This window comes from Argiope bruennichi, chromosome 8 (assembly GCF_947563725.1).
Source record: "Argiope bruennichi chromosome 8, qqArgBrue1.1, whole genome shotgun sequence".
Lineage (NCBI taxonomy): Eukaryota > Metazoa > Arthropoda > Arachnida > Araneae > Araneidae > Argiope > Argiope bruennichi.
The window spans coordinates 79,561,659-79,587,596 of NC_079158.1; the positions used below are offsets into that span (position 1 = coordinate 79,561,659).

Here is a 25,938-nt window from a genome sequence, read left to right on the forward strand (position 1 = left end):
AGTCATATCACTGACTCTCCAACCCAACCGAAGGCACACAGATAAAGAATATTAAATGATCGGACCGCCGCAACAGCAACATTGGTGGGAACTGTGGTTGAGTCCTAAGCGCCATTACCGGCCACGGTACAACCCTTTCCGAAGGAAGTACGTCCCGTCATCGATGAAAGGAGCCAGATCCCCCACCTTTTTATGTACTCACCAGGGTGGAGATATGGAAATTTAGTAAGCTGATTTCCTCGACTTACTTTTCCTTACCTTTTGCTAGAACATTAAAAAGTATCGGAGCTCAAAGATAAAGTGTTCCTACAATTACAAACGTCAGGTATTCATTTTATACCTGTCCTTTTCGTTTGTGCACTGTAGCAGTATCTGTTCTAGACGTTCTGATTTATATTTACAAATACATTCTTGAATGAAAAAAGGATTGATCTATGATTGTTCAGTCTCACTTAATATTTTAAATTAGTCTTAATATTTTAATTTAGACTTAAAATATTTTTAAATATGATTCACTCAGGAAACGCATAAAGCAGTAAAATGACCATAAATATATTTTGACATATATATAATAAAACGATCTCTCTGCGAAAAGATGGAAATAATATTTTTTCCCGAGTCTTTATTTATTATATCTTTTTCGGTTTTTACTTATGATGTTACGCAGCTGCATTTTTTCTTTTACATCTGGAGACCTACGCTTTGTCATATGGTCATTATTAAGGGAGAAAGAAATTAATTATAGACAGAAAAATGGGCAGTCATAAAGTGCAAAACATGGTATTAAAGGACCTGGTATATTATACATTTTCGGCGTACTTTTCTTGATTTCTTTATTATTTTCTACAAATAGTGGAAATTGATTATATGTACAAAATTTCTAGAATCAAATTTTGAAACTATTTGAAGTGTTTCTAATTTAAAATACACATGATTTCTATTCTATCTATCTATATTTTCTAATTAGATTAGTTGTAACTAATTAGTAGTTTCTAATTAGGTAAGTAATCTATATTTTCTAATTTAATTTAGAAAATTTTAAAATGATTGTGAAATCCCATATTTTGGATACATCCTTATATTCTTTCTTCAGGAACACTTAAGAAATTTAGATATAATTATTATTTCAAGCAATATTCTTCATTACAGTTTCCATAGATCAATGGAAGTTTGTTACCAGTTTCTTGTAATTTATAAGTCATAATTCAATTCAAGGGATTTTTGACTTGAACATTCCAGTCTTAAATTTGCTCGGGAAATCAGCAATTTATTCCTCTGAACGAATCTTTATCTTTGCTTTTTTATAAATATATGATTTAAATAAAATAAAGGAATTAATCTGCATCAGAACTATGCTATTATCTGAAAAATTAAAACCATCAAAAGATCTACATTGAAAACAAGGAAAAATGCGGCTATAAAGAAGGGATTAGGAAATGTTTTTGATTAGTCTGACGAAAGCTATTATGATGATTATTTCTAATGCATGGCAAAATAATGTTACGGTGAATTTAGTAGCATATATCAATTTGTTACTATAATACACTTAATCTATCTCAATGGTTTCTTATACCATAAAATGCTTTTGTTACTTGTATATAAATAATATTCCAAATTAGAAAATAACTTTTGCTAATATATATATATATAAAGTCATTTGAGTATAATCTTATAATAAGAATATAACCTTACCGAAAAAATAATCTAAATATAGGTGTTCAAATTATTTCTGTAAATGTTCTGAAAAGGTTATTTAATTCATAAAATCAAAATTTGTGATATTAAAATATGAATTTATTCAGATTTCATATATCTTTCAAAAATTTAATCCATATGTTTGACATTTATGTTAGTTTACCTTATCTTGTTCAAACTTCATAACTGGCAGTATATTCAGAAAAAGAATTAAATATATCAGATAGACGAAAAGAAACATTTTAAGAATGACACTAAGACTAATATTAAAAATGAATAATATATAACACATAATAAGAGTTGTATAAGCAAAAGAAAAATAACGAAGCAGTTTTTAAATATTTTGTTTCACTTAAAAATTTTATTAATGTGAGGGCTTAGCAAAGAAAAAGCTTTTCTTTAGGACAGCAGTTACAAAGCCTTTTGTTTACAAAAATATACGAAAGTTGGGAAGAACTGTCCTTTATTTAAAATATGATTAAAAGCTTTTATTTTCTATTCTTGAACAACAAAAATATATTAAGTAAAATTTCGTAAATATAAAAAAAGTACTTTTCTTCAAAAGAATTACAAAATATTTTACCTTAATATGTTCGAGACATTTAGCATTTCAAAATTTAAGAAGACATATTATTTTCTTCTTAATTGTTAAAACATCATCTTTCTCTGTAAACTGTATAAAAATGCATGAGGATCTTTACTAAAATACCAGAAATAAAATTGATTTTTAAAAATATATGTTACATTGAATCAAATCAAATTCGGTTGTTATTTAGTTTAAGATTGTTTTTATTTTCATTTATAAATAAGGAAATTCCGGCTTTTTCACTTAACCATTTAATATTTAACTGACCAGTTTCACTCTTACCCAAAATTACAATCAACATAATATTGCTTGATAAAACGTATACTATATTATCATACATTAAAAAAAATGTTTAGTTTTAAAAACACAGTGAACAATAATAAAAGTTGTTTTTGGAAATAATATTTTAAAATTAGGATGATAAGATATGAATGTTATATATTTTAGCAAAAAGCCAAAATCAAAGCATTTAGAGAACAACATTTAAATTAGCATTTAAATTTCATCTGAAATAAATTCACAAAACCTTTAAATTTCACTAAGAAAGTGCGCAATCAGAGATGATATAAAGGACATTGTTAAACTTAGCTTTCAATATATTTCCAAAATTTATTGAAAATCCAGTTATATTGAGATAAATGTTTTGTGTTTTTTATTGAGAAATTTGATATTTTTGAAAGAAAATTGAAAATTTATATCTACGAAACTGCTCTTCAGCATTCAAAACCCAAGTTACAGAGAAAAAATCTCGTAAAAAATTTAAAATCTGGTTTATTTTTAAGATTGTTTACAAAAAAGTGTTGCTTTTATTTATTTATGCTATTTAATTAACTCTGATTTTATCACTTTGAAAATACTTTCTATTAGAGTTAGTTTTCCACATCATTTTTTAATAAAAAAATAGTACTACTACATAGACGTATTCTCAAAAATAAGATTTTAGTCATTTAAAACATCAAATGCTGATAACACACATAGTATGCTTATTAACATTCAGCAATTTATTTTCTGTTGAAACATTTTTGTCTGCAAAACAAAATATTTTTTTATATATTTTTATTTAGATATTGAAATAAATAATCCACTCAAATTCACTACTTCAAAATTTAAGAAATGTACAGTAACAACTATATTTCAGGATGAAAATATGCTGATTTCTGATAAAATTATCATTTTTTTAAAGAATGCTGTTGAGATTCTATTAATCAAGTTCGATTAAAAATTTTTATAAATTATGTTATAAATCGAAGTAAATAAACGTTATAGAGAAGAAACCCCAGAATAAATTTAAGAAATAGGATGTGATTTATTATACTTATCTATAAGTTTATACAAATGATTTCTCATTTTTAAGTGGATTCAAAATCTCGGTTATTTTAGGGCGTTTTAACTTTGACAATTAATTACCTAAATTCCCGAAAGGATTTTGGTTGGTCTACGTTCATTGCTTCAAAATTCGTAGATTACCTTTGGAAATCAAATCAACAACTGATTAAGACATTCAATTCGGAACAAATTGTTTACGGACTTTACTGTATTTGCGTTGTGTTTGGAGGAAAATTAGGAAGGCATTCGTCCAACTATTCCAAGTGTTGTGTAAAACATTTTGCTATCAAATTTATATCACCAGATTCTGAATGATATTAGTTTACAGAAATTAAATTTAGTTCTAATTTTAATGTTACTGCTGAGTAGATTATATCTTTTCAGATTTAAATTTCTAATTCCCTTTCGGTAAAATGTATTTTTACTTTCTAAAGGAAACTTTTTTTTTATGGGAAAGCTTATAAAATTTTATTTCGTTAAGTTATTGCTGTAAAATATTTTTTTTTAATTTCTGCAGGATTTTATTTAAGGTAAAGTATGGCAAAGAGTTATTTGTTTAGGTATTTTGACACAATATATTTATACTTTTTAAGGATGAATTTTATGGAACAATTTGTTAAAATGTCATTTGTTAAGGCGTTTTAGTGAAGTATTTATTATTCATTATGATAATTCATTAGCAAAAATGTGTTATAAAATCTGAAACAAAAAACTCATTTTTATCATGCGTTTTTACTTATTTATTGCTAGCCTTCATTCACGACCAGGCGGTTTATATAAGATATTGGTTATATTTAGCATCTCCCATGTAAAATATGATGCACATAATTAACTCAAGGAAGAATTCTTATTGATAAAATTATAATGGGCATTAAAGCCCTGTAATTTTAATCTTCCTTTCTATTTATTATCTGTACCTATATCTTCTGAATGGAGTCAAGTTCCAAGACGACATGACTGTTAAAAATGTTGACACTATAATGACTTAATACCACTTATTTAAGAATTATTTTTTGAGGTGTTGAAACTTTTATTTCTAAAGTAAATTCAAAATTTAATAAGCAAAATTTTCTTTGTTAATTTCAAGACATTAATTCGCTTTTTCAACCCTACTAAATACTTGAAAAAATAACTGAAAATTCATTTTAAATTATCAATTTTATAATTACCTATATTCTTTAAAAATCCCCAGAATTCAAAAACAAATTGCAATTGAACTAAATTAGCATCATTAAAATGTAGAATTTTAAAATGGTACAAAAATCCCTTTTATGCAATATTTTCTAAGGTTATCAGCAAATTAAAAATCTTACTCATTTTTTTATGAATTAAATTATTAAATTTTGAAAAAAAAACTACCACTTAAATGCATACTTTCTCACAGGCAAATTATATTTGTGTCAAATTTGATAGCATTAATTTAAACAAATATACCTGCACAACAATAAAGGCTACTATAAATACATTTTCTTTTATCTATCTATATACTTATAATAAAGCTCAATGTGTGTGTGTGTGTGTGTGTGTTGGCGCTCTACAGGCCAGACCGTTTGACCTACAGCTACAAATTTGGTATATGTATACCTTGGAGGTTGGGAATGTGCACCTGGGGTTCCTTTTTTCGAATTTTTAATTAGAATTTTAATTATTAATTAGAAACTAACTTTCCCGCCAAAAAAATCTTCCATTTTCCCCAATGCCAACTTTTCCGAAAAAAAAATCTTCCATTTTCCCCACCGCTAAATGAGTAAGGCTTCAGTTTTTTTTCTCCCAATAGTAATGAGGCTAGGGTTAATATTTTTCGGCGGATTATTTCAAACGATTCTGCTTATTTTCTTAATGTTTGATGCATTTAAAATTAAACATTGTTAATTAATCGATCTTTCAGATTCATTCTGAAGTACTTTTGAATTAAAATAAAACAGAATAATTTCTAATCCGCATAGCGTTACCCCAACTGGCGTGGAAAAAATCACGTATTTGCGTTACGTAACTGGCGTTGAAAATTCACGCATGCGCATTGTGTTGACAGTTATTATCAACAGATGCGGACTGGATTTAAATAATTTTTAGGTTCGTTGTATGCTTTTGTAATTAAAATGTATTTATGTTAGTTATATATTTTTTGTATATGCTTATAGTTTTAAGTACATCGCTTTTTAAGTAGTTTTTTTAAAACCGGTTTTCAACCGTTTATTTTAAACGATTCGTTTTATTTTCTTAGTGTTTGATGCATTTAAAATTAAAAATTGTTAATTAATCGATCTGTTCATGATGAATCTAAGAAAATTTTGTTGACAAATTCTTGAGATATTAAATAAATTAAAAAAGATATTCTTTTGTGCCCATAAAGTTTAAACGCTGAGTGACTCTATTTTCAGTAATCAGATTATAAAAAAATGCTTTGTTTCAGTAAAAAATATTATTATATTAATTGAAGATTAATTCTTTCCACTTTAATTTAAAGCATACATTCTACGGGTGCTAACAGAAAATTAGAGAGATACATATTACGTTATAACTGAAGACTTTTATAATATTATGAATAAATTATATGACAATCAAAATTTGAAGTTTTAAAATATTTTGATGAAGAATCTATTAAAGTAGGAATTGCATAAAATATTTAATTATTAAACTTTTAACGAACATTAAGATTGGCGAACCGGCTGGTCGCCAAAGGCGGCTAGTACCAATAATAAAGATGAATGTATACGTGTGTAGGTGCTCAACAGGTGAGACCATTTGGCCTACAGCTGTAAAATTTCAGCAGTGGGAATGCGTACCTTATAGTGATTTTTCAAAAACTTTAATTAGAATTTTAATTAATAAAAAAATAAACTGAATTTTAGTGTTGTTCTGCGGTAACTCCCAAGAATATTATCAAACAAAAATAAATTTTGCATTGTTTCAAAACTTTAAAAATTGTCTTTTTAATGATACCAATTTACTAATTACATAAATTTGCTGAATTTCGGCAATTTTTTTAAAAAAATATTTTGTGACTTAATTTGAAACAGTAAATAACATTTTTAATTTGGAATTCAAGTCGATTTTTTTTTTTAAATTTCATTGAATACTTAATCGAGTGATTTCCTTCTATTGTTGAAAAATAAAGAAAAATTTGTTTAATATCTGGGGAGTTAAAAAGTTAAATAAAAGGCAAAGTTCCAATATATCAAAATTTAGGGATAGATAAACCAGATATTTACTTTTTTGATAGCCCTATGGTTTTATGGAATTGTCTCCATTATAAAAGTTCATGCATACGATAAACAGGACTTTAAGTGAGTCAATTAAAATAATACGGTTTTAATGTCAGAAAATTTTGGTGAAATCATCAGTTGCATAATAAAAAAAAAAGAAAAAGATAGAAGGAATTTTTCTGAAATCAAGTAAATTCATTTCTCCAGAATATATTTGAGACCCGGATGTTAATATGATATCTGATCGCATGAAGCGAATAGTTAGTAAGACAGATAAGTTGTTTAAAAACTAACAAACACAAATGCAATTTTAAAACGATTTACGATTACTTTCTTTCGATAATAGTAACCATTACCAAATATTTATATTATTATAAAGCCATTATATTTTTAATGCATTTTCAAGAAATCAGACTCTTAATATACATCAGAACCTTTTTGAATTCCCTCTGTAACGCGCTTATACCTGACAACACGAGATTCGGTTGACATTTACTAATACTTTGCGATCTAGATAAAATTTTGTTGCATTAACATCAGGGAATGAAACTGCCGTATTATTAGATGTTTTAGCAATATAAATTGTATTCTAATAAACTTATAATGGGTTATCTCTGATGTGAAAAAATATATTAATTGCTACGCATAATTACTGATCAATGCCACATCGAGCTTAACCCGGTGCTCACACACTATAAGGAATGCATTCCAGAACCTACCAGACAGTGAAGAGATTTTTCTTCTTCTTTTTTTTTTTTTTAAATCATGAACGAAATGAGATTGGAATATTGTAAAAACTGAAAGAGAAATATAAAATAAGCAATAGAAACAGAATATATATTAGCTTATCTTTAAGACCAGGTTTTAAAAAATTACAATAGATGTCTCAGATTGAATGGGAAATATGATAGATCCAGAAATTGTGTTTAGACTCCAGTATTTAAAGTAATATATGTAATGATGTAACTGTATTTTGAAATATAAATTGCAACAATTACTATGTGAAAAGTGAAAATCATTGAATTTCAGGTTTTTCATGTAATTTTTAATTAATATTTATGTCGATAAACCAAAGTATTTATTTCACTTATACATAATTCAGATGAATTAATTTGAATTATGTATATGCGGTATATGTGAATTATATATAATTATATATCTGAGAAATTGGATTAATTTCTCAGATGTATAATTCACATATACATAACATTACAATAGTCTTAGTCTAATTTTGTATACATTAGATCTTAATCTAATTTTTCAGTTTTTTTTTTATAATAAAATCTAGGATTAGTTTCTAGAACTGATTCTAGAATTCATCTGAAACTGACTGTATATTCTTTTTCCAGCTCCTATAGCTCCAGAAAAAATGGCCCTGCTGAGCATAAATACCACCTTCGTTGTTCTAAACCTGTATGCGTGGAAAAACGGTGGCTGTCCTATATCGTTCTTTGTTGTACAGTACAAAGCCAAAGGACAAAGAGAATGGGTTCTCGTCTCCAGTAATCTTGATCCACGGCATGAAGAGTTTGTTGTCACCGGATTGAATCCTGCAACTTGGTACAATTTACTAATGTCTGCACATAACGAAGCTGGGGCTACAGAAGCTGAATACGTCTTCGCAACTCTTACTGTCACAGGAGGTACGATATTTCAGATTCTTTGGTAACCGATCTTAGTCTTTAAATTCTATTTGTAAAACACTATAATGGGAAAAAAACCAGATTGGGTTTGGAAAAAATGGGACATGGGAAAATATCCCCCAGAAATTCCATGTATATAGCAGAATTTGACCTCAGAGGTCCGTAGTCGTCATTCTTTACGAGACGGGTTTTTAAGGATCCGGTAACCGAGACCTTCAAGCAAGTCTGTAATTTGACTGAATCACACAAATAAATTGACTTTGCGTCTCTCAGAATCGGAACTTTCAAACATCTTGTAACATTATGAGGGCCATCACTACTCGACATCACTCATGTTCAATGATTCAAAGATTTGTATCACTGTTCCGTATTTACGTTTTTGTACCAATCATAAAACTGTCAATCAATGGCTTCGTTTGCAAGGCGGTTGTGTTACTGATAAGGGTCAATTCTAAAAGAGGTTGCAACTTTTAAAGCGTTATCTAAAAGTATCAGATTTGGCCAAAGTAAACATGATGTTTACCGCAATTATGAATACTTAATAACATGTTCTTTAATACAATTTCATGCGTTTTAATACAATCTGAATACTTTCCACTTTGCCTTTTCTGAAAGGTGAATTATTTTTCAATGAATTTATTCAAAAATAATGATAAAAATGAATGACGAATGATATTTCTTCTCACATTAATTCTATATCCACTTCGAAACAATAATAATTCCTTTTAGATTTTAGATGGTAAATTCAAAATTTTACATAAATATAATGCATTTCATTAAATGAAAGGGTTTTGGTTGAATCAGTTTTTACTTTATTTCTTCTGATTAATTCAATAAGTTCGAACATTGAAATATATGTATCTTAAGTTTACAGAGCACTTAAATGAGGTTAGTAATATCGGAATTATTTGTAAGGTGGGAAAAGTAGAAAACAATTCCTGAAATGCCTTAAATAGTAAGAAAAGATTCCAACTACGGATATTAAGTTTACATGCTATATCATTTTTAAAAAAAATCAGTTTCTGGAGTAGAAGTGAAATTACAAATTTAAACTTTTCTGTTTATTATTATAGATTTAATTTCAATGTTGCTGCATTTTTTAAAAATCTGTACTCTAATGAAGATAAATTATTTGTTCATATAACTATACGAACTTTGCATTTTGTATATAAAATATTGCAAGTACACAGTGCATAAAAAGAAACAGCATACTAAAACAGAAATATATTAATATTTTGCTAACTGATCATTTACATCTGCGAAAATTTGTAGGAGGCATTAGCTGAATTCAAATTCACTTTTCTTTTGGATGCACTATTTTTTAAACCATAACCGAAATCTACTGCTGAAAAATAAAACAGAATTAAAAAACTAATTTTTACTTTATTATATGTAATATATATATTCTTCAGAAATTTAAATTTTTTAAAGATCGTTTTTATATGTAAAATAAGTGATTAACAATCGTGATGAATGAAGTTCTGGTAATACACTGTTCAACATCATACTTTTATACTCGTCTAAATTCTTACTGATTAACTATGCTTTTTTCCCCATATTTCAAACAATGTAATTATTTCCAATTTCAAGAGAATTCAGGTCCGTTTAAAACCTTCTAGGGGCCCTGAGATAATGCAAATCTCGAAGCCCCCCTTTTACCTCCAAATCTTTTATCAATTTTAATATAATTTTTATTCGGCAGTTTTAAATAGCAAATTTTGAAAAAATGCAGTTACAAATTCCTTTCTAAAATGTTCATTTCAATATTTCACGTATAAAAAAAAGTGCAGAATTAAGATGTAAAATTAACTTTAAGCAATTATTAAAAGCAAAAGACAATTTTCTTTAATACACTCTAAATAATATTGTAAAAAGAGAGAACATTTCTTTTTAAACTAAAAAGCTCCAAAGTTTTTAGAATTATGAAGTAGCATAATGAATAACTTATAAATTGTAATTAGGAATATTACTAGATTAAAGTTTCGAAATTGATTTAATAAATACTTGAATTTGACATGAATAAATTTGATTTCACGGCCCTTTGTCATTAAATGAAAGTATAAAAATAAATAACTCTCTTAAACTGCTAAAAATTTTCAAAAGCTGAGGGCATCCTTTGCAATTACCAACTTTTCCTCTATAATAATCCTGAATCCCCCCTCCTTAGTTATAATGATTTAAATAATATCTTTCGACTCTTGGCATTACAGCTCCCGTATTGTAGATTCAAATATCTTGAGGATTTAATTATATTTATTAGAAATAGCTTTAAGGGCACGTTTGGATCTGCTCATTGATTTGGATGTTCTTAAGCAATTTTTTCCCAATATGTAACAATATGCATGCTGCATATTGTTTTAACAATTGTTCATGCATATGTTGAAACAGTATGCATGTTGCAGAAATTTTGATATGGAAAAAGTCTGGCTATCTAAAAATGAGCCCATAGTTTGCAGAAATCCAGTTGAGATCAATATAAGATTTCAAGAGCAAATGAATTTAGAACATTAGTATTTTTATTAAAAGAAATAAACTTCTGTTATTACATTGCAGGAGAAACTCTTGCTGTAACATTAGAGAATTGTTTTAAAGAGATGTTTTATTTCCTCATAATAATATAAGTGAACATTCACTTTATTTCTGTTACATTACATCACATTACATTTCATGTTACATTACACATCACATTATTAACCATAATACATGAAACCTTGATTAAATCTTCAGTATATTTTCGTTATAGAAATTTGTAATCGTGTTATTAAAATGTAATGGATAATTTTTCTATTAATATATTGTTAAATATTAATATATTATTAAAAAATTGCATTATAATACATTTGTAACAGCTGTAATATTTTTTTTCTAAAGTTGGTTAAAATTTTGTTGATTTTGTATTAAATTTGAAGGAATATTTAATAGAACGCTAATTCTATAAACCACAAAAAATAATTTTAAATATTTCTTAGATCACATTTATATTTTAAAATTACTGTCAAAGAAGCATCTCACAAGGAATGTTCAAAATACTTAAAGTATAAAAATATTCCTATCATTGTTAAGCATTAATTTATTTTAGTTTAGCATTATTAACAATTATTCATATATTACTAATATTTGTATCCCATATAGTAACAATTATATTTCAAGATTATTTAGTATTTAATAAACTACTTTTAATATAGAATACTCTTTTAATTAATGTTGATAGTTCATGAAACATGGTGTATCACCGACTTTTAATTTACATAATATATACTTGAGAAATAGCCTTACACTATTTTTATCTTCATTGTGCTTTGCACTTGCCCAGTTTTCTGTTTACTATTTATATTTTATGCGCATAATATATATTTTCCAACTGTATCAAAAGTAAAATTAGCAATATTTAAAAATGGACGTAATAAAAAACATGCTCAACATTGCTTCATTCCGAAGTTAAATCTCTTTCGTAAATACAAAAAAAAAAAAAAAAAAAAAATTACAAGCGTACATAATATTGAAACCTACTTATCAGGGGAAAATATACCTAATTTTCTTGTTCTGGTCACAACAATAGATAAAAAAAAGTTGAAATATTTGTAACAACAAGACAAAAGACAAGATGGAATGTTCGTGGGATCGATTTTCGGTTACTTTTCAACAATGAAATGTATTGGTGCAAAATTCGTTTAAAACATTTTTAAAAAATATTAAATATGGAAAGAAATATTATACGGTAAAAAATATCATATCATTAATTTTTTTTTTCTTGAAAATCGCACCGAAAATCACTTCTCTACCAAAAATACCCTCCAAAATATATATTGCCAAATTTGATAGGCATAAGTAAGACGATATGGTTTGTACAGAGCCAGCACATACACACTGAAACAAACAGACATAAGCGGTTTTCTTTTGTTTAAGCATCAGAATTTAGTTAAAAAACCAATACATTTTCCCGCTAAATACTCTTGCCAACAAATAATATGTATTTAGCATACCTAGACTAGCCACTCCCTTCCCCCTTTTTTTCAAAAGAGCTACGCATGATTTATTGGATGTTTATGACCCTTACGGGAATGTCCCTACGAATCTGTCCCACTACCGATTTCAAAAAGTGTAACCCAAAGAAGGATAGCAAAGCGCAGTTATCCAGACTGCCCCAAACCCATCCCTCAGACTCTCAGCTAGTTTTAGCTCCCAACTAGCATTACACTAAACAGGATCCTTTGGGGTGGAGAATCAACGAATTAGACATGGATGGAATTAAACCCAGAATCAGTTCATTGAAATATATGAAATTATAGATAGTTCAATAAATATCTTTTACTTATGATATTCATTTGTAAATCATATCGTTAATCAAACAAATGTCACAATAATTATTGTGTCTACTAAAGTCCTTCTAATCCACGTTAACTTGAAAACAGTGAAAACTATGCCACAAACTTGTTGCCTAAGCATAATAAAATGAGAATGCACTACACGGTGAAGTGAGTTACAGTTTTAATTAGCACTTCAAAAATAGAGTTAGTGCTCCTAATTCAAAAACGGTAAAAGTTATGAGAGAAAATTCGATCATAAAATTAAAATGTCTTTCATTTAATACGAACGATTTTTTGTGCGCAAAAACGATAAAAACAAAATATGAAAAACGCACATTTGTTTGGTTGCAATTTTCAAACATGTGACATTACAGCTCGCAGTAACAGAAAGAAAAATTCATCTTTTGACTAATAAACATCAGTCAATGGCATACAGTATTTCGAACATCGAAAATAAAAATATTTGACGATAACTTATTATTCTATTTTATTTCTTACAATTTTCTGGTAAATGAATGCTGGAAATCATAAATAATTCTATGCATAATTCGTTATTTGCATTATTACGCTCAAAATGTAACTTCATTCTAAATTAAAAACGCTGTACAATTTTGTGTCTTTTCCCACGTCTTGTACAATTTTTGAGATAGGAACGCTAACTTCATTATTTTCCACCAGATAGCACTGTACATGTTCTCATCATGTCTTATATGGTCATTTTATTAAACCTAAACACCAAGTATGTGGCAATAATTATCACCATTCTCAAACTAACGAGAGGTAAAAGAATTTTAGTGAACATCTTGTGTATATAAGAAACACTTCAAGTAGTCTTTGTAGACCTTACTTCTATTTTACATTTTCTTTAACAAATGAAATGAAACTATTATATGTTTATTATTATATTATATTATATGTATTAATGTTTTCAAACAGGAACCATAACTCCAATTGTAGCTGGGAGAGAAGAAGGCCCTCTATTCTATCGAAATCTTTCGGTTCTTGTGCCGATTGTGTGTGCAATAGTAGTGCTTCTGGTGATTACTTTAGTTATTCTTATCGTCTGTTTGAAGAAAAACAGAAATCCAGATTATGCTACTCCTTCTCAAAATCAAGGTAAGCATTGATTTTTATTAATATTTCTTATTAAATTAAATTCTTTCATAAATTAAATATATTTTTATAGATGCAATCTTTGAGATTGTGCAATTAATTTCATGCGCAATGAGATTGCTTCATGAAACAGTTGTTGAAATTTTCACAAAGATATTAATCCATGACATTTTTTTTGTTCTGTTTTCATTTGCAAACCTATTTTTTTACTGTTAATTTTCCCAACAATGCTAATCAGAATGAGAAAATAGAAATTCACTGATGGTAATTTGATCAATAACAGACAAAATAATGTTTTGAAAACTGAAATATTTATACATAAAAATTTTATTGATGCTTGATTATTTTGTGCGATCTGCTTGCTTTTGTCTACCTGGAACACCAAGCCCAGAAAATCATAGTCAAACCGAAAACCAAAACCGATTAAAATTTTAATTTGCTGAGTGATTTTATATGAATAAATAAAAGAATACTGTGTCTTCTGAAAATATCTAAAATCATGAGGAAACTTTTAAGGGTAGTGCCCTCCATCCAATATTAGCTGTCAAAAGTAGGGGTGGTGCTCCAGGTTATTTTGTTAAAGTTTTTAAAACATATTCTAGAGATTCTGTATCGCACAATCGCTTTAATAGTAAGAAATATAGATTTACAAATATGGTAGCAGCTTCTGAATATTTGCCGATTTAAGGATTCTCCTCGCAGGCCTTGGTGACAATCTAGATAACTACTTGGCTAAAAATTTGATAAATTTGGGAACAGAAACAAAAGTTCTCGAAACTACTGGAATTTTTGGCAATTTCTGAATGCTAACAAAAACACAATTTGTTCCTAGAAGCCTTTTTGTCACTTGTATTACCATACAAATTATAAAAATACCGAGAGACAGACCTGTAGACAGTAGAGTTGAAATCAAGCGAGTAGATTAGGCAGTTTACTCTGTTTATTCTGCGCTATTACGAATGATTATATAGTTACGTATTGCACGTGCTACATATATACAGCTACGTATTGCGCGTGCTACATATATACAGCGTATGACAAGTACTGCTTTGTTTAGGATTTGCAACTATGAACATATGGTTTCGAGTTGAATAAAACGTCTTTATCCATTATTGATCTCATTTAGCACTTTTCACCGTACAGTTACCTACTCAATTTTGGATTTCACACATCAACATGCTTGATGCAAAATAAAATGCAAATTCAGGCATATAATATAAAATACAAATTTAAGCATAAATCTAAAATGCAGATTCAGGCATAGAATATAAAATGCAAAGCCAAATTTTAATGAAATGGAAATTTACATTAGCCAAACATGATATACGACTAGTGGTTGTGGGGTGGTTGGCATACAAAAGAAACCATACATGATAAATGTATGGATATCTGTACCAATCTGTACCAATCATTTATTACTTTTAGCACATAAAAATTTAAGAAGTCTGAATTTTTACTGCTGATAATATTTCTTACTATTTGCTACCAACGTGTAAAATATGCTGTTTATAGTTGTCATTTTTAGGACTGAATTTTGATGCTATCGTAAATTTATATTCAATTAAATACATTTTGACGCATATTTATCTTTTTTTTTTATTTTCTTTTGCTCAGTTTTCTGACAAGTGAACCATAATGGTTCATGGGAAAAAGGGTCGGAATGAAAGTGTGCTAACATTTTTGGTAATGTTATCAGAAGCTGTTGTAACTTTTAATTGTCAATGACTTTAATTCACTTTAGAAATTATGGTTAATTAATGCATTGAAATACCAATTTTTTATTGGTCTTAATTTGTTTGTATATTCCATTCTCTCTTGATTATGACGCTTTTTAAGGCTTAATATACACTTGAAAATTCGAGCCATAATTTTTTAAACACCCATTATAGATACGCTTATTATTAAATGCTTACGAAATACCTTATAAAACCATGAAATATGTTTCAACAGATTATTTAAGGAATTATTTAATTCAGATAATTATTTTTGCTTTTTTAAATTCAGAAGAAAACAAAAATGATTATCTGCATTACCAATAAATTACCATTGAAAGAATTTTCAAGCACTAAATTTGTATCAGGTTTCTTAGGTGCCCATCAATTAAGGAAGCGCTTTTGTAAAACTTTTCCTCAAAGTTTATAGATTATTCAATTCAGAAGTGGTATACATCTTTCAAAAGATGTGATTTCCAAGGGGAAAAGAACATTTTGAAGTATGTGAAGTTGCATTTTTATGATCTTTAATAAATTAGACGTATTTCCATAAATATAATGAATACATAGAATTAATTAGAAAATCATATACCATGATATGCATTCGAAATAAGCTTTTACTACTACGTTATATCATAAGAGTGACAAATCATTGATTAAAATACATAGATTTTGCACCTCCCGAATATAACATTATGTAGTAAATTTTAAACAAAAATCTCTTTACAAGATATGAAATTATTTCTGTAAGTCTAATCTAACCTGAATTTGCAATAAAAAAAGTAATTTTTTTTTGTCCAGGCTAGAAAAATATAGAACTCTTTGGAATGTCTCGCGCTAGCATTTCATATTGTAACCATAATATATAAATACAAAGAAAAAAAATTAATAGCTACGATGTAAATGCTTATACGAATAAAAATATTCTCCTTATGGTAGAAATTTTTAAAAAAATCAGATGCAAAATTTAATCATAATAGTAAAAGAAAAAAGGCTAAATGATATTCATCTCATAATTCAAAAATTTCTTTTTGAAGCACTGATCCATCTGGCCTAAATTCTAATTTCTTTTATTTATTACCATGCATGCATTTCATCGCTAAAATATAAATGGTTTCTTGAAATATGATATAATAAATTGTATCCCATCTTGCATATGATATCCTTGCTAAAATATATTCATAACCTTTCATCATAATAAATAAAAATACATCAACATATATTCAACAAAGAGTGCTATAAGCAAAAAATACATTTGTTTCACAATGCATATCGTTTAAATGAATTTTAACATCGCCAAAAAGACTTGTTCTTGGAAAAATGTTTCGGAATTCATTTCTAGTTTCGTTTCCAGAGAATTTAAACGTCCAAAGAGAAAATTATTTTTTCAGTATTCCAGTAAACAAAGGAAATGAAAAACAAACTGTTATCTCTTCCCCCTAGCCTCGGTTAAAAAGGAGAGCCATAAAAGTGTTTCCTGTATGTTTTTTTCCCTGAAAAGATGGTTAAAAGAAACAATAAATAGAAACAATAATGGCTTTCTAGATTACATTCTGCATTACGGGACTCATAAACGAGCTTGTAGAACATAAATAAAAATGAAAATTGAAATACTGAGAGCAAGGAAAACAACTCGTTTATTTTCATAGAATTGCGTATAAAAAGGAATCAACAGAGGATATGCACTTAGCTCATAAAATGAAATAAACTCACAGTTAGAGAATAGAGTCAGAAATAATTTTGGATTATATTAATATTATTTATACAATTATGTGTTGCAACGTTACTATTTTTATAATGCATTTGAAATTAAGAAATATGGTACTCCAAATAAAAATAGTAGAACAAAATAAAAGTCCATTTTCCGGAAAAGGATATTAGAAAACTGTAACAATGTTTAAAACAAAAAACTGTAACAATGTTTAAAACAGGAAACTGTAATAACGTTTAAAACAGAAAACTGTAACATTGTTTAAAATATTTTGAGTAAAGTTTTAATATTTGTTTGCAAATTAATGAGTTATTGTAGTTAAAAATTTCACATAATTTGTTTTCTTTATGATAAAACATGGTGTAGAATTGGAAAAAAAAATCCTACATTTCTCAATTGATTTTTTTTCATTCAAGATGTTGAGTCGATTATTATTCTAGATTATCTCCTAGATTTTCAAAATTATTTTTCAAGATAAATACCTTTATGAACTAAATTTTAATGATGATGCCGGGTGCGCGTTACCACGGAAAGGGGGTGCAGTAGCTTCTGAAGGTAAATACCCCTGAGCACAAGAAAGCAGAAGTCTGACTTCTAGTTCATATGAAGAAGAAACTCACACATTCGCTTGCACAACCCCTTTTTACAGAGGGGAACATTCACACACCTCACAGATAGAACACGGATGAAGAACACCCATGCCCGAACCGAGATTCGAACCTGGGACGCCCAGACAACGGGGAAGATGTGCTACCCCTATGCCAAGACGCCGGCTCTAAATTTTAATAAAAATCATGATAAATGAATAGTAGGAGTGGTATCTAGAACCTAAGTTCAGTTGTAATTTAAAAAAAAGCATAAGGAAAGGATTTTTAAGTACGTTGCTTTGGTTATTTTTCAAATAGTGTTCAATATTTTTGAAACATTCATTTTAGCGAGTGCCGTATTTTTTCCATACAGTTGGATCATCATGTTTTGTAAGTTAAACAAATCTATTAGTCATCAAATACAACTGAATTAAAATATTAGCTGGGTGTAAGAATATTTTTCTCATGTGTAAACCTCTGAATTGTGAAGTCTCGCATACGAAAACAAAAACAACGTATAGTATTTTTAAACTTATGATATAAAATTAAAATCACAAACATTATAATTCGATGTAAACATTTCTAGGATTCAGAAACTTTTTTTTTACTTTTAATTGAACAGACTTTAATACATTTCGAAATAGAAAAGATACATAGATGCATATATGACACAAATGCTAAAACAGCTTTTGTATACTTATTATTTTTAAATTAATGTAAAAATAACTTTAATTGTGAAACTGTTGAAAACAACATTTGAAAGAAATTACCAAAAAAAAAAAACTTCATTGATTTATGAGCTCAAAATGACTTATTAAACCAAAAGAAGTATTTTCAGCTTCTAGTGAAATGCATACAAATATACTGTATTTCATCTGGCAATTATTTTGGAAAAATTTATTTTGATATTAAGTTATTCTAAATGAATTTCTGTAATCACCAAACACTGAAACAAAAACAAAGGAAACGTTATTCATAACACATGAGGATTACAAAAATAGATATTTTAGAAATGGAATTTAGGCGATACAATGGTAATTGAAAGGAAATTTATAAGGATGCTTGATAAAATTTTCACTAAAGCTTTAACAATTTTCTGACAATTCAATACAGACTTTGATATTATAAGTTTTTAATTGTTTAAATTCTGGAATTGAATACGCCAGCAATGAAAAATTAAACTAAATAATCTGCTTACAAATTGCTTTAAGTTCTTAAAGTAAAACGTTTTTTTCTTTTTTAATTTCTATATCCTTTTTTCTAGAATAAACAAAAATAATACGAATAAAAGGATTTAAATTTATACATTAGATATTGAGGAAATTTAGGGCAAATAATTAAATATATATATATATAACATAATAAAGCAATAGTATTAAATAATTGTGTGATGCATGCATCATTAATAAGACATTTTTTTTGAACTGATAACTAAAACATATAACTATTGAAAATATTGAATCGAATTTAATTTAAAAAAATCTTAAATAATGCTTTTATAAACTTTGAAAAATTGTAAAAATAATTAAATTTATTAAAATTCCAAAAATTATTAAAAAAATAATTCATTAAATTTCTTCTTACAAGCAATCATATCTTCCTTTTGAGAATGCACTTCTAGGGAGAAATTTCAGTTCAAACATAATAATAGACACTACAACCAGCATAACTAATAACTATCCCAATGTTCCACTTCTATCTGACATTATAATTATAAAAGCGAATACCTATGTACTCTTCGAAATGAAGTTTGTGGGAAAATAATCATTAAAACAAATGGAACTATCATCATTGATTGAAATAGCTACCAATTCCTTCTGACTTTTAGGACGTTGCATACAAAAGTCTTTCTAGTATTTATTATTATAATTAAACCAAAATGGTCCTTTTCATAGTAAAATGTAGAGCATTTTTCTTGAATTAGTAATAACTTGTGTAGTAGGTGCTATGCAATATTTTACCATTAATGAGAGTGATTGACAATTTGTAGAAATTTAATGATAGAAATCGCATCATTTTCATACAAGTTCATTTAATGACCAGGTGTGAAATGTAGGTTGATTTTTATATATGGAAAAGGACATGGAAAATAAAATACATAAATTATTAACATTAAAATATGGATGCGTTGAAATGATATCACATTTTTGAAACTACATTATTAAACTAGATGCGTTGCATTTACTGAACAATTCTGAATTTTGTAAATATTTATATTGTAAATATAATTAAAGTACAATAATAGAAAATCCATTGGCCGTACAGTGATAAAGTGAAATTAGCCCAATAAGTAATAACGACGTTTTATTCTATATATGTGAACAGTAGCAAAAATTAGTCTATGGGTACACAGGAATGGCTTTTGTAGTAAACAGTAGAAAATAAGCAACAAATCCCTACTAATAACCAAAACGGGATAATTGACTCAAAAAGAACTCGCTGAAGATAAAAAATTCTTAAGACGGATTTGTTCACTTGTGGTCAATTCAATTGTCTGACTTTCGACTAGACTATATTTTTTATAGCTTCCCTGACATGATATCGAATGTTCTAGAACAAATTTCAGAACTCGAGTAGTAACGGAACTATCTACAAGATTTTAAATATTCTGGTTCCTTCATTTTTATCACCAGAGTTTCCAAATTCGTCACCAATTTTCTGTGAAATTATTTTCCTTGTAATGAAACTAATTGCACGATTTTAATATTGCGAATTCATTATACTAACGATGATCAGAGATCAACATATATAAGCGATACACCAAAAGAAATAATACTTCTTAATATTCAGACAATCGGGAATACATGTATAAAGAAAAAAAAAATATAAATCGTACTTTCTGCCAAGACCAAAAGTGGTGATATAGTTAAAATTTTGGCTGTAAAATAGGCATAAAATCAAGGAAATCAAGTTTCAAATGATATTAACTAAACTTTTATTTATATTGTAACAAAGAAATAAATTTTGAGCTACCATATTTAAAAAATTCATTTTAATTTTGCTCGTTTGCAATTCCCCAGAGATAAGAGTTCCAGGGATTTTTTTTTTAAATTCCCCTTTTATTTTACTATATAATTTTAATAAATTTTTCAGAGTATTTCTTTTGATCAAGATTCATTGTTAAGGCGAAAACAATACCATAGAACGTATTGTTACGAAATTTCCGGGGTTCATTTCGATAGTGGATGTTATATGGTGTGAAGAACGCTGAATCACCAGGCGGCAGTAGAAAATAAAACAACGACGTTTATTTACACGAAGGCACACAGGACAGCACAAAGACAACAACTATATACAGCACAGAAGACGATTATCTTCAGCTGAGACGTGCAGCAACAACAGCATACACAGCAGCATATAACAAGACAGACAGACAGTAGCGCACAGCTTAGTTCAGCACTAGCTTCACTCCGTCGCTGCTCCGCTTAGCTCTGGAAGGCCAGTTCTTTATCGTCGATTCCAACTACTCTCTGGTTCACGACCACTCGGCAGCGGCAGGACTGCTTCCTTTCATAGGTCTCAGGACTCGGGGCTAGAAGCCTCTCAACCAATCAGGAACGTTCGAGGCGTAACTCGGTTCCTACTGGACGGTACGGGAAAATTCTCGATGTCTCGGGTATAATCTATTTTGGCGCCAAAGTCGTCAAATTCGTCGCCAAATGGCCGGCAAGTTTGTCGCCAAGCTCTGGAACCTCCGACGCGACACCGGGCTCCGTCCAGTACGGATGACTGTAAAACATTCTTTCCGATGGTGGAACCAACTATGCTGGGAAGCAGCATTACAGATTCGTAACAGTATAATATTTCTTTTACTTTGTCAATGATATGCAGTGTTGTACTTATTATGTGATTCGCATAAATCGTCTGCATTTATAGATCACATACACTATTTTAAAGAAGCTCATAACCAATATTCACGGCAACAAAGATGCATAACACAAGTTCCCATAACCTGTCTTGTGAAAGACAAATAGCATTTTTTCAAAAAATAAATAATTATTTTTGTATAAATATTATTTTTCTCGAATCCGCCTTCTTTATAAATTCTAATGCTTTCGCATTTCCGTACATTTACATTTTTGCTGCTGCGAAAAATTCCAAAATAACTCTACTTTTAGGAAATATTATAAGGAAATAATAAAAGGTGTTAATAAAAAAATGTGTAAATCGAATAATTACGATTAAATGATCAGACAAATAAGAATATATAAATAAATTAAGTTCATTCCTAAGAAGAATAAGAATAAATATTTTTATGAATGAAACATCACTCATATGAAGAAAATTAAGCATTTGAATGAAAAAAAGAAATTGTTTTAGTTAATGTCAATAAAACTTATACGATGAAATTCAAACAACAAAAATTACAGTTTATTCATCTATAACTTATCAATACTTTATTCTGCATTTTATTGGGTTGAATAACCAATTTATCCAAAGGAAACTTTCAATGAGTTATATTGAAAAGCACATCAACTGAGTTTCAAAGGAATCTTGAATGACTATCTGAAAGATTAAGTTTCATCCATTTAAGTATTAGTAATGTCGAAGTTTTTCAAAAATTCTGGAAACTTTGGAAAGGGATATATCTTTTGACAGAAAATAAAACTTAATATATCATTTTATTCCAAACTAGTTTGAAATAAATCGGAATTGCATGCAGTTACAAATCCTACAGAAGAGGATACATTCTACAAAATTTTGAATACCTAAACCCACGCACATTTTATGTCTAAGATTTTTTTTGATAAATAGTAATTTAAATCAAATGTAAATACACAATGTTTTTCAGGTTGTTCTTTTATATATTATTTTACTTCTATTTGTTCTAATTTCATTTTATACGCCGATTCTATTGCATCTGAATTTTTGAGCTCTTGGAACTATAATTTCTTCTTGTATAAAATGGGATTCGTGAGTTAAGTTTTTAGACAAATTTTTATTGTTGCAGATCTTTTAATTCTCAGATATTTATAAAATTAGGTTAATAATAATAAAAAAAAAGCGGGTAAAAAGTCTTTCTTAAAAATTTACAATATTTGAAAAATAGAAAAATAACCAAAATATGAATGGTTTACAGGGTTAGTGTCTTTAAATGGTGGACATTTTTTTATAATATAGAAAAATAACGAAAAACAGCCGATAGCGGGCACAGATGTACACAGTTCAATGCAAAGATGAGCAAATAAGGAACAGAATGCCTTCAAATTGTTTATTAGAGCAATGTGTGTTCACATGACCACCACCACAAGAAATAACACATCGTAGGGAAGCTACAAATCTAGTAGTAGCAGAGTGAAGCAGGAATGTGTGTACAATGGTAGAGTACTCTTCCTATGTATACATGGTTCCTTTCGATGGAATCGTATCGTCGAGTTTTGATAGTTAGAATGAATAATATCGATATATCCAGGATTTCAAATGCCACCATAAAACGAAACATGTAAGTGTCAAATCTGGTGACTGAGGAGGCCATTGAAACCTGTAATAACTATTTATTATTTTGTCTTCTAAAAATTTTATATGAAGAAGACCTTGGTCGGAGTAGCAGTACATATCTATTGCTTCATCTTGTACAAATCTGATACATCTGTACAAATCTTGTACAAATCATCTTGTACAAATTATTACTGATTTTTCCTGGTTCATGTAAAATAACTTTAAAAACAAAGCATTATCCCTCTCACTCGGCAACTTCATTCACATATACTGTTTAGAAATTATAAGTGCTGGTGTTTATAATAGTTTAATTGCATATTTTCATCAAAATCACACGTCCCAATGCCACATGTCGGCAATTTTTAGTTATTTTTCTCCTATCTTAAGACTTAGCGATACCAATTCAAACCATTTTTTTATTTCAGTTATATTTCTGGTTTTCTATGAATGTGCTGATTTTTAAGGAATTTTCCCCATCTTGTTAGTTACTGAATTTTGATGTTTTCTCTATTACCTTATTAGAAAAGTATTATCTTATGCACTTCTATCTTAGAGACGTATTGAAAAGATTCTTTGCGACTTGAACATTTGAGACTACATTGTTTTTATCGCGCTTTAATGTCTACTGACAACTTAGAATATAAGTTTGAAAATATGTTTATTTAATGTAAGAAGTAGATTCGTGCCAAGAAATCTATTTGCTTACTCATGATTTTTGAATGTTAGGGGTAAAGAAAAAAAAAAAAAAGAAAAGAAAACTCTTCACTTACAATTTTATCTTTTGATTGCATATTTGTATATTTATGATGCATAAAAAATTATCCGCAATATTTCTTTAAACTTTTAAAAGCAGATTGAAAATATGGCATTTTGAACAATATTTTTTATATACCAGGGCAGAAAGAAAGGCGAATATTTTCGTTGATAGAGTTTAGTTTGATTAAATGTATACGAAACTTCAAAAGAAATTTAATGTCTATCTCCATCAATTTTATTTTGTAATTTAATATTTTAAAACAAACTTTAAGTTATTATGAACTAAATAAATTATGCTAACCTGTAGACCTGCAATGTCTATTTTTTTTTAATTCATAGATGACAAAAAACAAAATATTTGTCAAATCTTTATTTATGATGCATGCTAGAAAAAAAGAAGTAGATGGCATTTCCATGATTTCAGCAGGGAAAAAAGTATAAGGAACTCTAAGAATGATATAATATTCTTTTCCATCTTTGCTTAACATGCAGATCAATTTTCAGAAAAAAAATATAATTAACAAAAAACTTTTGAGTTCTAAGATTATTGACAATAGATTGTTTTGGAAATTATTATTTAGCAAACCAGATAAATTTAAAAAAAAATACAACACTTTTAGATCTTCACTTGGGAAGAAATTGTATCAAAATAACTGAAAGACACTGTCATGCCCTTTTCTAGTCTCATTTAGATTAATTTAAAATATTTTTTTTAATAAAAATAATACACTTTGAACCTAAACAATTGGATTAGCTTTTTAATATTGCCACAAACGTTTGGTATCTTAAAATGGATTGTTTTACAAATTATTATTCAGAAAGCCGAACAGAACAAAAGGGAGACAACATTTCCATGGCTTCAGTTGGAAAGAAAGTATACGAAACGCCAAGGGAGACATTATACTACCCTTCTCCATATGCTACCACAAGAATATCCATGTATTCCGCTGACAGTGAATCGTCTTCTGGACAGACTAACAGCCTCCAGAGGCCTAGTGGAACTCACAGGGCGGAGCATACTTATGACGTGCCTTTTCCACAGAAGGTAAGAGCGTGATGCTAAGTGCCAAAAAGCAAACATAGTATTTTGAATATGTTGCATAGAATGCAATTTAACTGCTAGCTGTACTTGATGGGATCCCGATCTTAATATATTAATTACGCCTTCACCCAGGTTAAACTAGGATATTATATAGTTGAGATTCAATCAAATATTATAAAAATAATTATTCTGCTGTGCGAAAAATGAATTATTATTATTATTATTATTATAAATCTGGTACATTTGTTTAGGGGTTATTTGAGATAATTATTCATATATTGTTAAATGTTATTTCTATTTGGAGTTTTTTCAAGAATTGATTTTAAGTGAAATGATACCTTCAACCAATTTATAATAAATATCAAGCATTGCAAAATCGGGAGTGTAGATGATTTATTCATTTTAAGACCTTTCAAGGTGTTTTCATTTGCATCAAAATACCTTTTAATTTCAATCTAGACATTAATGAAATGTGGTTCAAAATTCAGTGTACAAACTATTAGGAAAGTAATGAAGAGAAAAATCAAAGAGATCGGAAATGTCACAAGGATGATATAGGGGTTATATAAAAACTCAGAAATGATAAACCAAAATGGGTTTAAACATTTTATTTCGAGTTTTTTGCCATTTGTGTGACATATACATATGCACAATTCTCTATTTAAAGTTCAGTTTACTGGCGGCTACTTAAATTTTTGTGGTAGTGAATGGATTAACTTAAACTTATCCAGTCTCTCACTAGATGGGGTACCTTCGTAATTGAGGAGGAGAAGCTTCTGATATGGTGGTTGGTTCTCTCCAACTTGGTGGGTATA

The 25,938-nt window shown here is 28.3% G+C and overlaps 1 protein-coding gene across 1 annotated transcript in view; it reads left to right on the forward strand.

Annotated features, from left to right (window-relative positions):
• The window catches only part of LOC129981975 (cell adhesion molecule Dscam2-like), a 560,888-nt gene that overhangs the window by 467,319 nt on the left and 67,631 nt on the right, over nucleotides 1-25,938 (forward strand). The window contains exons 20-22 of the mRNA XM_056093054.1: nucleotides 8,163-8,456; nucleotides 13,700-13,879; nucleotides 24,900-25,126. Coding sequence (XP_055949029.1) covers nucleotides 8,163-8,456; nucleotides 13,700-13,879; nucleotides 24,900-25,126 — 701 coding nt within the window. The remainder of the gene's footprint in view (nucleotides 1-8,162; nucleotides 8,457-13,699; nucleotides 13,880-24,899; nucleotides 25,127-25,938) is intronic.